The sequence below is a fragment of the Caretta caretta genome, chromosome 5, assembly GCF_965140235.1.
Source record: "Caretta caretta isolate rCarCar2 chromosome 5, rCarCar1.hap1, whole genome shotgun sequence".
Lineage (NCBI taxonomy): Eukaryota > Metazoa > Chordata > Testudines > Cheloniidae > Caretta > Caretta caretta.
The window spans coordinates 64030573-64043922 of record NC_134210.1 but is presented as its reverse complement, the minus strand read 5'-3'; the positions used below and the strand labels follow the sequence as shown (position 1 = coordinate 64043922).

At 44.9% G+C, this 13350-nt stretch overlaps 1 protein-coding gene across 2 annotated transcripts in view; it reads left to right on the top strand.

The window, feature by feature from the left end:
- The first annotated feature begins 882 nt into the window (after positions 1-882).
- CHD1 (chromodomain helicase DNA binding protein 1) overlaps positions 883-13350 on the top strand; it is an 83723-nt gene continuing 71255 nt past the window's right edge. The window contains exons 1-3 of one of the 2 annotated variants that reach the window (XM_048849670.2): positions 883-1269; positions 2423-2483; positions 3192-3400. In XM_048849670.2, coding sequence (XP_048705627.1) covers positions 3348-3400 — 53 coding nt within the window. In that variant the 5' untranslated portion in view covers positions 883-1269; positions 2423-2483; positions 3192-3347. The remainder of the gene's footprint in view (positions 1270-2422; positions 2484-3191; positions 3401-13350) is intronic. The other variant, XM_048849671.2, reaches the window with a different exon arrangement.

The window sequence follows — 13350 nt, the reverse complement described above, 5'->3', positions numbered from 1 at the left end:
TGCTACCCTTACTTCTGTGCTGCTGTTAGCAGCAGCACTGCCTTGAAAGCTGGGCAGCTGGAGAGCTGTGGCTGCTGGCTGGGAGCCCAGCTTTCTGACTCTGAGCCCAGCATGGTATGGTATTGCCACCCTTACTTCTGCGCTGCTGCTGGAGGGGCATTGCCTTCAGATTTGGGCGCCTGGCCAACAGCCACCACTCTCTGGCCACCCAGCTCTAAAGGCAGTGCAGAAGTAAGGGTGGCAATAATGCGTCCGTCCGTCCCCCATAACCTTCTGATCCCCCTGCAACGCCCTTTTGGGTCAGGACCCCCAATTTGAGAAATGCTGGTCTCCCTCATGAAGTCTGCATAGGATAAAAGCACACAGAAAACCAGATTGCATGGTCTGTGACACGTTTTTCACTGCCCTGAATTTGGTAGAGCCCACATATAAACCCAGAAATGGTGTGGGAACTAATCACCCGCCTGTTCTAGTGAGGTTACTTGCAAACCTGGAAGAAGACAAACGGATATGAACAATTTTAAGCTTGTTTTTAAGGTTCTTGGTAAAAAGCAAAATTGAGCGATGATTTTTAAAATAAGTGAGGTTCACAGTCAGAGCAGATTACAATGACTTAAACCTGATACATTGCAACAGGCCAAGCCTTAAGGTTCCCTTTCCTGGCAGCAGCACTCGGTGTTTCCCTGGTCGGCTGGTGCTCTGGAGGTAGCAGGCCCAACAGTGAATGCCCCCCTTACTTCACCCTGCCCTGTGCCCTTCTTCCGGGCCCTCAGCCGCCTTGCCACCCTGCAGAGTCCCTGGTCCCCGTCAGGCCGCCAACTTCCTCCCGCGGCTCGCTCTCCCGGCTGCTGAGTCCTGCCCTCCTCGCCTAGCTCCTCCCTCTGCTCACACTGTCCCAGGGCGCCGGGCTGACATCACGCCCGGGGTTTCCGTCGGGCCGAGGGAGGGGGAGACTTGACTGTACTGAGCGGCTGTAGCGTGATGGCGGCGGCCGGGAGGACCTAGACGGTGGCGGCAGCGGCGCAGCGCGCACCCTGGTTCTCTCCCCCTCCCGGTTCGGGCTTCATTGTGCGAAGCGCCACGGGCCAGTCCGCCGCGTAGGTCAGCGAGGGGCCCAGTGCGGCCGGCGGGGGAGAAGCGGCCCAGGCCCCGCGGCGGCGGCCGGAGTAGCCCCCGAGCCCGGGCTGCAGGCAGCACTTTCCTATCCAGTGGGATAACGCTGTGTCCCGACAGCGCGGCCCTGGGGAGGCCCGGCCGAGACACGCGCAGGTAGGAAGCGGCCTGCCCGGGCTCGGGCTGGGCTGGGCTCGTTAGTTTCTCGCCGGTTTGGAGCTGGACTCACTGCGGCTGCCGGGGGCTCGGCGGCCTGGCCGGGGGCTGAGTGGGAAGAAGCCGGGAGTGGGGCCTGTTTACCGCTTCCAGGCTGGGCGGGGGTGATGAGCGCGAGGGAGCTGGGCTCGCTGTGAGCGACGGAGGGGACGGGGGGCTGGGCTCGCTGGCTCCTGGTGAGGGAGCCGGCTGGGAGGTGGGAGCGCGGCCCTCGGGCTGCCTTGGCGATGTGAGGAGCGTGCAGTGCGGGGGCTGAGTCGGCCGGGGAGCCGTGGCCAAGAGCGGCGCCAGTGCAGGCCGCGCCGGGAGCGGGGAAACGTCCGCGGAAGAGGAGGGAGACCGACCATTGCCTGGAGGGGGCGGAGGCCGGGGCGGTTGTGACCTGGGCGCCCCTGGAGGGCGGGTGGTTGGGAAAGTAAGAGGCCGCTGCGTTTGGAGGATTACAGCCAGGGAAGCTCTTTGGCCGGAGGGTCCCACAGCACAACAGGGGAGGTGTATGGTAGGGAGAGGAAACTGCGGCCACCGGGCCGGGCGGGTAAATTTGGAAGCTGCTGAAGGCCGAATAACTGGGATGGGGGATGCCGGTGAGTGGCTTCGGGATGGCGGGGCCGAGGAGCCCGGGCCGCAGCGGGTGCTAGCCAGGCCGCCTAGCGGGCAGCTTTGTTGAACCACAAGACCCCAAGGTCTGTAATCGACAGGGGCGCTCCCACCGCAACAGCGCCTGGAAGTGCTGCGGCGACGGGCCGCCCCACGGACGCGCTTTGCCCCTTGTGAGCGGCCTGTTTGTCTCTGATTCCCAGTCGGGTTGGGCTTGTGGCTGGGGCAGGATTATCGGGCTCCTTGGTCGCTCATACCCTCCGCCATGTCCTTTGTGTACTGGTCTGGATGAGAGACTATGATGCCTGTAACAGTAGCCCGAGGAAACCCGAGCAGGACAGGCTCAGTCGGATCACTGTGGCCAAACGAGGAGGTGGAGGGGCGGACGGGCGAGCTGTGTATGAAACCCTCATCTCATTCACATCCATTCAGTGCCTTCGGGGCACTCTTCATTCGCTGATTTGTTAGGAGGTTTATCCTTGTACTCCTGCTGTAGGACACTTACAGTGACCCCGGACGCTTTGGATACTTCAGTACACACAGCTCTGATTATCGTGGTATGTGAAATATTGACCATTCTAGCTGTGGGATCTTGAATTAGATTTGTTATTGGATAACTCTTGACAAGCATAACTTTTTAAACGTGTGGCAGTTAGGCTGGTTGATAGAGAAAATGTTATGCTTGAACCTGGAAACGCTTTTACAGTATGTTTATAGTATTTCTTTAGTGATCTGAGTATTGTTCCATCAGTTGAAATAAAATACTTGTCTTTTTACCCAGTACTTGTTTAAAGTTTATAATGCAGTAGTGCTTAAAAGCCAAGTAGGTCTGGATCACATTGTTCAGCCGTTGATACGTACAATAAATGATAGTGCCTGCCCCAAAATGTTGACTGGTAGTACCTTCTCACTTACTATAAATTAGAAAAATACTTTTGTTTATTTTCAGTTTGTGTTTGTCACAGGACTTTCAGTTTAACAGTTCCTTTGTATAACCAGTCATACTCTGTTCTTTGTGTGGGCCTTTCACAGAGCAATGGGAAAGAGAAACGTTCTTTAAACAGGAAAGTGTGATTACAAAACTGTCAGCAATTGCAGTGGGTAGTGCCAGAAACTACTTTTTTAATTAAGTAGATTTCATATTTGATCCTTTTAAGTGTTAGTTTGTTAGGTCAGTTATCTTTAGCATCTTTAGAGGTTATATGGAACCATACAGTATTTCAAGTCATATTCTTAACACTTTTATATGTCTAACTCTGTTTTAGGTAATTTGGGAAAGGATCTTGAATACCTTCGGTGAACAGTTGAACAAACAAGTCAGCTGTAAAACACGTGGAGTACAAGGAAGACTATAAAGGGAACTTTTAATATCCATCTCAAAAACTGAGTGGACTTATATTTTAAACTTCTGAATATTTACAATGAATGGGCACAGTGATGAGGAAAGCATAAGAAACAGTAGTGGAGAATCAAGGTAAGCATTAATCATTTCAAGTCTCTGCTATATGGTCTTGTCTGAAGACAGCTTGAATTTATAACTTTATTTTGGACAGCTGAACCTCTTTGTCATAGATGCAGAACATAGTTTTTAGGTCTCATTCTGTCCTCTTCCGATCCTTATATAATGCGTCAGCTTGGTATCTTAATGCATGTTGTATTATAAGTATACAGTTTATTGGTATTTAGCCTGCGCTATATGCATTTCGAAAAAAACCCGCTTGCTTGGCATTATTTATTAACTGTCAGCATTGTTTCATAACAACTGTAGACCTTAGTAAAGGAAGTTATTTTAGTGTGTTAAATTAGTATTTAGGTAATATAGTTGATCCAAGAGAAGAGCCTTTACTGTTTATAAACCAATTTTTGTCTTGGCTAATAAATATGAAGATGGAAAAATGTATTCAGAATATCAAATTAAACCTTGGATATTGGAAATGCAACATATGCACTCAGATACCATGGTGATGGGTACAGTATAAAAGCCCAACCTAACCTACAAGAGGAGGTAGGTCTTTGATTTTGTTACGTAATCTGTAGTTTTCCTTAGTTGCTGAGCTACAAAAACTTCACCAGTGTGACATAACCAGTACATAACCAGGTAGCAAAATTGTCTTCTCAAGTATGGCCATTGATTCATTGGCATTTTGAGTTATTTAACAATCTGTAATCTAGAAGTTACTAGTCTCAAACTTTGTTTTGGTGCGTGAGAACGTACATTGCTTTTAGTTGTTTAAAACAGTGGTTCTCAAAGCCGATCTGCCGCTTGTTCAGGGAAAGCCCCCGGCGGGTCGGGCTGGTTTGTTTACCTGCCATGTCCACAGGTTCGGCCGATCGCGGCTCCCACTGGCTACAGTTCGCTGCTCCAGGCCAATGGGGGCCGCAGGAAGCGGCGCGGGCCAAAGGATATGCTGGTTGCCCTTTCCGCAGCCCCCATTGGCCTGGAACGGTGAACCGCAGCCAGTGGGAGCCACGATCGGCTGAACCTGCGGACGCGGCAGGTAAATAAACTGGCCCGGCCCGCTAGGGGGCTTTCCCTGAACAAGTGGCGGACTGTCTTTGAGAACCACTGGTTTAGAAGACATTCCTCTTGCTATAGGGAAATTTATTTAGTGTAATACAGAACTTGTTTTCAAACCAAGCAAAACAGTCCTCATGGAACCTCAAAAGCTATTTTTTGGTTTTCATAAATTGGAGTAGGAAAGATGAAAACTGTGTGTATAATTTTTATGAATTTTGTAAATTTAGGGTCTCTCTGGATTTCTGATTTCTATAGTAGAAAATGCAACTTCAAGCAAAAAATCTTTTAGATGGGTTGCAGAGAAATTCAGCCAAATTGTTCCATTTTTTTTATTTTTACCATCTTTAGACTGAAACAGTTGTAAAGGAGGTATGAACTACCTCTCTTTTTCAATGGGATGTTAACTAGTTCTCATTCAAGCTTCAGTGTGTAAATATTAACTATTTAGCTAATCAATTTAATGTGGTTAATGTGTTTAAGCACTGTGGACAGAAATTAAAATTTGTTATCCTACAAATGTTCTTGGTATGGTGTCAACAGCTTCGTATGATTATAGGAAGTTCAAAGATTTCTATTTAATTTAAAGTAATATAATGCATGCTGTACATGGGAGGGGACAAGACATACAAAAATGTATTTACACAGTAAATGTCATCATGCCTCTGTGTAATGAGAACTTCAGTTATACCTAGGAGTAATAATGTATATGCATTTTAAAATTACAAGTTCCAAATTTTTGTTTTAGTGCTTGATAATGATTCACTCTAATGTTTCTGAAGGCTTACTTGATGAGTAGACAATTATCTTGCTTTTATTGGAAGCAGCAAGGTTGTGGAATTTCAGCTGCAGTTTAATACCATAATGTTGCACAAGTTCAGAGCTATGCTTATTTTCACTTTTTCAGGAGAAAAAAAAATGTCAAAGCTTGGCCTCCTGAATTTCAAAATGTTGTAAATCAAAATTCAAAAACTGTGGTTAACTTGTCTGGAACATCTCAAATGTTTTTGCAAATGTATGGGATTGCATTGCCTACTTAAAAAGAAACACAAGGCACCCTAATTAAAGATAATGTAGGAAGAGAGATGCCTCATATCAAACTGAAACACTGCACCTGCTACATAATGTATATAGAATAGCAATGTATGTGTGTTTTCTTGTTTAAAAAAGGTAACATAAATTTAAAATATTACTATTAAATAAGCTGTTACAAGTATTTCCAATAACCTGATTAAAAGTGCATACCAGGCAGAGATTCTAATATACTTAATTAGCTTGATTATTAAATGTGGAGTCAAATTTCACTCTGCATTTAAACACAGCTTGTTTAAATGTATTATTTATTAACCTTATAGCCTAATAATGCATGAATAGAGCTTAAACAATCCACCTGCCTACTTGCAAGTTGCAAGCAGGAAGCTTTCCTTTGTGAATGATAGATACAGTATACATTTTCATTTTTAAAAAGTTTTGAGCCCTAGTTGTGAAGGTAATCTGAATTTAAAGTAAATTCCACCGGTACTGTCTAGGTAAAATCTAACACAGGGTTCTTAAATGTGTAGTCCATCCATGTAGTTTTGTTATATTTTAATTCTTTTCAGAATCTCCAGAATCTAAGCTTTTTTAAAAGGGCATCTAATCCTCCTTGTTGCAGAGATAAGCTTCCAAATGTAACCAATGCAGTGATATCTGCATTCAGCCCGTAACCCAGAGATATGAACTCCCATGTTCCCTTTTAATCTGACTAGAAGATCAGCATTAAAGCCCCGTGATGACACTTCACTGTCAACATTAACTATTTAATCACAGATCATTTTAGTGGATGGAATCGTGGTGGGAATAGGACTGAAGCACACTGGGTAGGTAATTGGGAGTTGCTGCAGGGAAGGAAATGCAGAGAAAAGGACAGAGGAGGCACTCAAAGACAGGGAATGGGGAGAGAAACCACGAAGGTATGTCTACGCTACCTGCCAGATTGGCGGGCAGCGATAGATCCAGTGGGGATCAATTTATCGTGTCTAGTCTAGACTCGATAAATCAACCCTCGAGCATGCTCTCGTCGACTCCTGTACTCCACTGCGGTGAGAGGCGCAGGCGGAGTCGACGGGGGAGCGGCAGCAGTCGACTCACCATGGTGAAGACACCATGGTAAGTCGATCTAAGTATGTCTAGGTACATTATTCACGTAGCTGAAGTCGCATAACTTAGATCGATTTCCCTCCTCCCCCCCATGTAGACCAGGGCTAAAAAGAGGTGGGGAAGTAAGAGAAACAAAGAACAGAAATAGTGATGAATCTAAAAGGGTCTTTTATCTTCTTGGTGATGATACAACAAATAAGGCACTGAACAAAATATTAATTTTGTTCCCATATTCTTCACTTGAGCCCTGTACAAACTTTGTGATATTGCTGTGTGTTGCAGGGAATATGTAGACCTCAATGTATATCCTGGTCCATGGATCATAATTAAACATAAAAATGAGCCCTCTCCAGATGAGTTTCACTTTTGATCTAGAGTGCTTTTGCTGGCTGAGAAAGTTGAGCAGTAACTGAGGACAACTGGACTTAAAATGGAGCTTGTAAAGTAGCAGCCAGGAGGCTGGGTAACGGTAGATCATCAGATAACCTCTTTTGCTGTCTATCACAATAATTAGAAGGCTCTGGAGTGGGAGGAGCAGAGAGAGAATTCAGCTTCTTCCCAGCAGAGAAAGGGGCTGGGGGAAACGTTGGTTGTGGACTTCAAATTTCACACACTAGCAAGAAGTTGTTGCATAGGTGAAGCCCTCAAAGATTGTTCCAGCAGCAGCCTGGTAATGGAATTCTAGCTGTCTTCCATTCCCCTCAGTTGGGATGAAGGAAGGAAGCAGGGATCTTGCTTATGAAGAGTGCAGATCTCCCTTACTTTTGTGTCCAGTCTCCACCACATCCAGAGGCTGATTAAATTTATCATCTGGCTTTTCTATCCCTGTTCACCCATAGCAGCTGCTAGTTAGAAAACTTTATTTTACCACTTCTGAAAAAAAACATGTAACTTTTATGTTCATAGTCCAAGCATATTGCATATGAACCTTGTCTATGGTAGCAGCCTTCGTGCTTATAATTCTGGTGCTGGCAATGGTGGAAAGAGTAGGTTGGATAAGACTAAACATCCTATCATCTAACCCTGCTTTTTGTCATCCCAATGTTCTGTTACATAATTGTTATGGAGACTTCTTTTTATTTCTGCTTATTCCAGTATGTAAAGACAATATCACAGGATTATGGAATGTGTCCAGAGCAGTTAACAGTAGCCTCACAAATTGTTGTTCCTCTGAGTAGGAAGGAAGCATGAGTAGATAAATTCAGTAACAATAATACTGTCTTTGTGCAAATGGCCTTTGCTATGAAGGAGGAAAGAAACATTGTTTGAATCAGGTGTTCTTGAAAAAGTTTTCCTTTGGGGAGTAGTAGCTGTTTATGGGGGCTCAGCTACAATTGCCTGCTAGTTAGTGTCAAGAAAAGCTTAGTGAGCAAGTTAGCTCAGCCCCACTGGGGAAGGTCACTACTGCATTACCTACTCCTGAATTGCATAAGGATAGTATCAACACTAATGGGTTGAACAGAGGGTTGCTGTGATCTGGTTTCCATTTTTCTGCTCTTACTATGTGCTTCAGGTAGAACAGGGCAGTGAAGCATTGAAGAGTGCATGGGGAGGAGGGAAATGTCATTCTCCCTGCTAGTAGTCAAGAAGTGACCCTGGATAGTGTTGTCCCCGAACCCTCTCTATGTGAACATTACATACACTTCCTAGCCAGAGAACTAATTCTGCTAAGTGAGATGCCCTGTTTAAATTCTACTTTAAAGCCAATCCGTTTCCCTGACCCAAACGGGAAACATGGTTTTGGGGGGAATGGGGGGAACAAAACACCTGTTACTATGGACAAGACCTTCTGTAGAATTCGAACACAAATCAGAAAGTAAAAGCAGTTTGTGACACCTTTTCATCAAAAGATTTAACATTTTTAAAAGACCTCTGGAAGAAGATGCTATAAATCTAACGGCAACCTATGGGCTTCATGGACCCTGCTGAGCTTCACCACAGTCCTCCACATAGGGGAGAGACTCTTTCTCTGTTGCTTATATAACATTAGCGTTTAAAGTGTGTTGGTGAGAATTAGTACCTCTGTTCAAAGAGCCTCTAAGTTTCAAGTGTACTATCACAAGTTGTTTTGTTTTTGTTTTTACATTTCACTACAATAAAACTAAATCAATGAGAAATTACCCATATGTCATCTGATGCCAGAGTTCTTTTTATTTTTTTTTAGGTTGGAAAAACTCAGATTGGGTATTTGAGATACAAAAGTTTAAAACAAAGTGAGTTTTTCACTTCTGAGGTATTAGTAATGCGTGGTAATGCTTATCTCAAACAACTAGAACTGGCCCTTCCAATTGTATTTAATTGTGTTGGATTCAGTAAGGACTGGCATCACTGGCTAGTTTAGGAGTTTCGTTTAGCTATTGCACAATGTATTCAGCTGCATTTGCTCTGATACAGGTAGTCTAATCCTGTGTAGGCATTATCTAACGCAGGGGTGGGCAAACTTTTTGGCCTGAGGGCATCAGGGTTGCGAAATCTTATGGAGGGCTAGGTAGGGAAGGCTGTGCCTCCCCAAACAGCCTATCCGCCCCGACTGTCCCCTCAGAACCCCCGACCTAGCCAACCCCTCCCCCCCACCGCTCCTAGTCCCCTGCCCCTAACCACCCCCCAGGACCACACCTCCTATCCAACCCTCCTGCTCCCAGTTCCCTGACTGCCCTGACCCCTATCCACACCCCCGCTCCTAACTGCCACCCCCTATCCAACCCCCCGCTTCCTCTGACAGCTCCTCCTGAACCTCCGCCTCATCCAACCGCCCCCTGTCCCCTGGGACTCCCTGTCCCTTATCCAACTCCTCCCCACCCCCTTACCATGCCCCTGAGAGCAGCAGGAGCTCACAGCCACGCTGCCGCCCTGCCCGGCAGGAGTGGCGGGCCAGAGTGCCGGTGGCGTAGCGCGCTGAGGCTGCGAGGCAGGAGGGACAGCAGGGGAGGAGCTGGGGGCTAGCCTCCCTGGCCGGGAGCCCAGGGCCCGGGCAGGACGGTCCCACAGGCCATAGTTTTCCCACCTCTGATGTAACGGGTGTAAATTGTGGGCCATGGACTTCTTGTGGCCGTCTTGGGAGCCGATGCTCGTCTCTGTATACGGAAGGCCAGTGAATCTGATCAGAGTGGCAAATGGATGGCAAGGAGCCACATGGAGATAGAAGAGTTTAGTGGGTTGGAGTGAGGGGAGGTGGGAAGCACAAGAAGAGAGCCACATGGGGATTTCATTGGTTTACATGGAAATGCTGTGGAATTTTTTAAATATGTGGTTAAGAGGGGTAACAGAATTGGGAGGATCAGCAGAGTTAGTGTTTCTGCATAGGAGCAAAGCAACAGATGCTCAGTACAGAAATTATTCACGCTGTCATATTTATTCTGGAAAAAGTTTAAGGTTGAACATTCTTATTGGTAACTTCAGAGGAATATGGCTTAAGGATACTGCTTTTTTTAAGTTAGGAAAATCAAAGTTAAATTTACACTTTAATTTTTTAAAAAACATTGGAAGTATGGAAGTGGACACTACTGCCTTGTTCCCTTTGTGCCAGGATGCTAAATCTTACATTATGTACTTTCACACAGATAAGCTAATTTAAAAACTCTCTTATGAAAAAATTTCTAGATGAGTTTTCAATTTTTAAGCTGCATATGTCTACAAAACTTTGTCTATGAAATTATGTCAAAGTGGTGGCTCCATCATACTCACACTACAGATTTCAGTTTAACAAGAATGTAGTAGCGGCTTACTTAATCTGGCTATCGGTGTCTCCACTCCCTCTGTTTACCCTCCTGGGGTCTCTAATAATAGCACGGTCCTTGTCATTCAAGTACATTCTCCTTCTTGGGGTTCTAGTTTATTAAAATAATAGTTCAATGTGCATGAAAGTCAAAACCTGTTTTTCCCAGATCCTACGTTCTTCAGCCAATTGCTGCTTCTTTTGATTCTCACTCCTATCTGAATTCAGGCTGCCCCCAGCAGACCTGGCTTCTTGTCTCATACTCCTTCAGGTGACCATTGCACTGAGTGGTAAACTAAGTCACGAGTGAGGCAGAGCCCAGGACTCTCAAAGGGCGAGCTCACCCTGTGACAAGGAGTTGAATCTCATTGAAATGTCAATTTAAAAAAAAGAAAAAAAATGGATTGTAAACTGTGAGTACGATTTATTTTTCATTATAGTTTGTTGAAAAATGTATTGATACAGAAAGAATAAGTTAAATCTGCCAACTTTTCACTGGATTGTCATGCTTTTCTTTGTACCCCTTTTTTGCAAGAAATTTAAACCACTCTGGGAAATGTTTTGTTTTCCACACTGTTGCTTCTCGTGCTGATTCTGAGACTATAAGTTATACATGTGTAATGTTGTGAAAGGTTCTTTTCCAACATTGAACATGAAATGTAACTTTTTAACTATACATTGTGAACTTGTGCACCAGGCCCCACTTGATGACATATCTGCTGCATGGGGGTGGGGATGGGAGGGAGAGACTCCCTCAAAAAGTATCACTAACTTCCCTGTGATGGGGTGAGCTAGGCCTAAAGGCCCCCTGCTGGAGGCCTCAGGATTCTGCCACACCTATCCCAGGAAAGGAGCAGTGGAGAGGTCCTCCAAGCAGCCTAGTGTGGTTGTGAGGAAGCAACCAATCAGAGGGGTTGCTAGCATGGCCCATCAGGCCAGGAGGGCCCTATATAAAAAGGAGCTGCAGAACAGAGTAGTAGTTAGTATCTACTTGAAGCCAGAGAAGAAACGACTGCGTGCTTGGCTGGAAAAAGCAGCAGGATCACAGACAGCTAAGTAGGGGCAGGGACTAGGGGAGTGAGAGGCTCCTGTCTGGCTGCTAGGACTAAACCTAAGACTGTTTGTTAGCAGGGACCAGGGGAGCATTAAGGGAGCTCCTGGCTGGCTGTAGAGACTGAGCCCTGGGGATACAGCCCCATACCAGGGCCGGGACTACTTACTGAAAACACAGACACACCTAACCAGAGGGGGCCCTCGTGAGAGGTGGGTGCCAACCCCGTTAACTCCCCTTTAAGATTTATCTCAATCTGGCAACATACACTGTGCTCATCTAAGATTTTTACCTGGTGAGTTACTGTGTATTAATTAACATGAGTTTAAGAACATGCTATTTTTCATGGAGAAGACTCATCCAGTGTCTGTACAAGCAGTGTCAGCTCTGTTGCAGTTATTTGCTTGGAGCAAGACTTGCCACTCCTCTAACTTGGATCAGGACTGAAAACAGTGGCTTTGCAGCTGACCCATTCCTATTTGTCCTCCCTGCATAGTCCCACAGTGCCCCTGAAACTACTTTGTGCATTGCTTATGTCTCCTGTGCTCTTGGTCACTTTTTTGTTTTGAGCTCTGTTTAATAAAGTGCAGTGCATGCATCTTTAGGTTTTTCTTTAAAAATAAATAAATAATGAATATCTTTATCAGTGATGATGCAATTTAATTTTTCAGAATAATTGTTTTTATGTATCAAAAATGTTCATTTGCTTGGCTCACACTTTCTAAAAAAAGTTTGTATAATACCTCTCCAAAGAATTGCAATTTCTGTGAGCCCATACTTTAGCCAACTGGAAGAGGCACTTAAAGTGTACAGTTACTAAGCTGTTGTCCAACAATTAGTGACAGCAGATGCTTGGCTGTCCACTTCCCACACAGTTGTTGTTAACAGTTCCTTCTTCCTACAGTAGCTTAATGTGTCAGTGAAGAACACTAAGAACTTCTGGGGTGGGTGGACACGCTCCAATATCCCTTCCTTTCCATGTATACCTTTGGGTTCTTAGTTTCTCTTAATGGGATGGGTGGCCCTCTGATGTGAGACAGTGGAATATGAAGGAAGATGGAACAAATGAAAGGGATCTTTAGAAGAGGTAATGTAACATAGGACAGAGTAAGAGGAAGAAAACAATGTGGAGGTAAATATGAAATGGCAGAAAAAGAAACAAGAATAAATCAATATATGATTTAATGGTAACAGAAGAATAGAAGGGTGGGTGGAGAAAACATACAACTTCTGACTCATCACTTTTATTTATGCTACAATGTACTGATACTTAAAGTTCCTTCTCTTGGGTTTAATTCCCCCCTTACAAATTAGAGTGAAGCACTGCTACAGAAATTTAACAGAGCACAATCAACTGTTCATTTCAAAATTTAAAACAACCCACCAAAAATGCTGTATTATATGAACCCCACCTTAAACTTGTTTTACTGAAATTCAGCTCACACAGGGGGTAGGATGCTTATCTTTCTGCCCATAATCATACAAACATAAGAGTGGCCATACTGGGTCAGACCAAAGGTCCATCTAGCCCAGTATCCTGTCTTTCCACCATGGCCAATGCCAGGTGCCCCCGAGGGGATGAACAGAACAGGTAATCATCATTCTTAGCTTCTGGCAAACACTATTCCTGTCCATCCGAGCTAATAGCCATTGATGGACCTATCCTCCATGAATTTATCTAGTTCTTTTTTGAACCGTGTTATAGTCTTGGCTTTCACAACATCCTATGGCAAGGAGTTCCACAGGATGACTGTGCATTGTGTGAAGAAAATACTTTTTTGTTTGTTTTAAATTTGCTGCCTATTCATTTCATTTGATCACCCCAGTTCTTGTGTTAGGAAATGGACTAAATAACACTTCCTTATTTACTTTCTCCACACCAGTCATGATTTTATAGACCTCTATCATATCCCCTTTCAGTTGTCTCTTTTCCAAGCTGAAAAGTCCCAGTTTTATTAATCTCTTCTCATATGGTTGCTGTTCCATACCTCTAATAATTTTTGT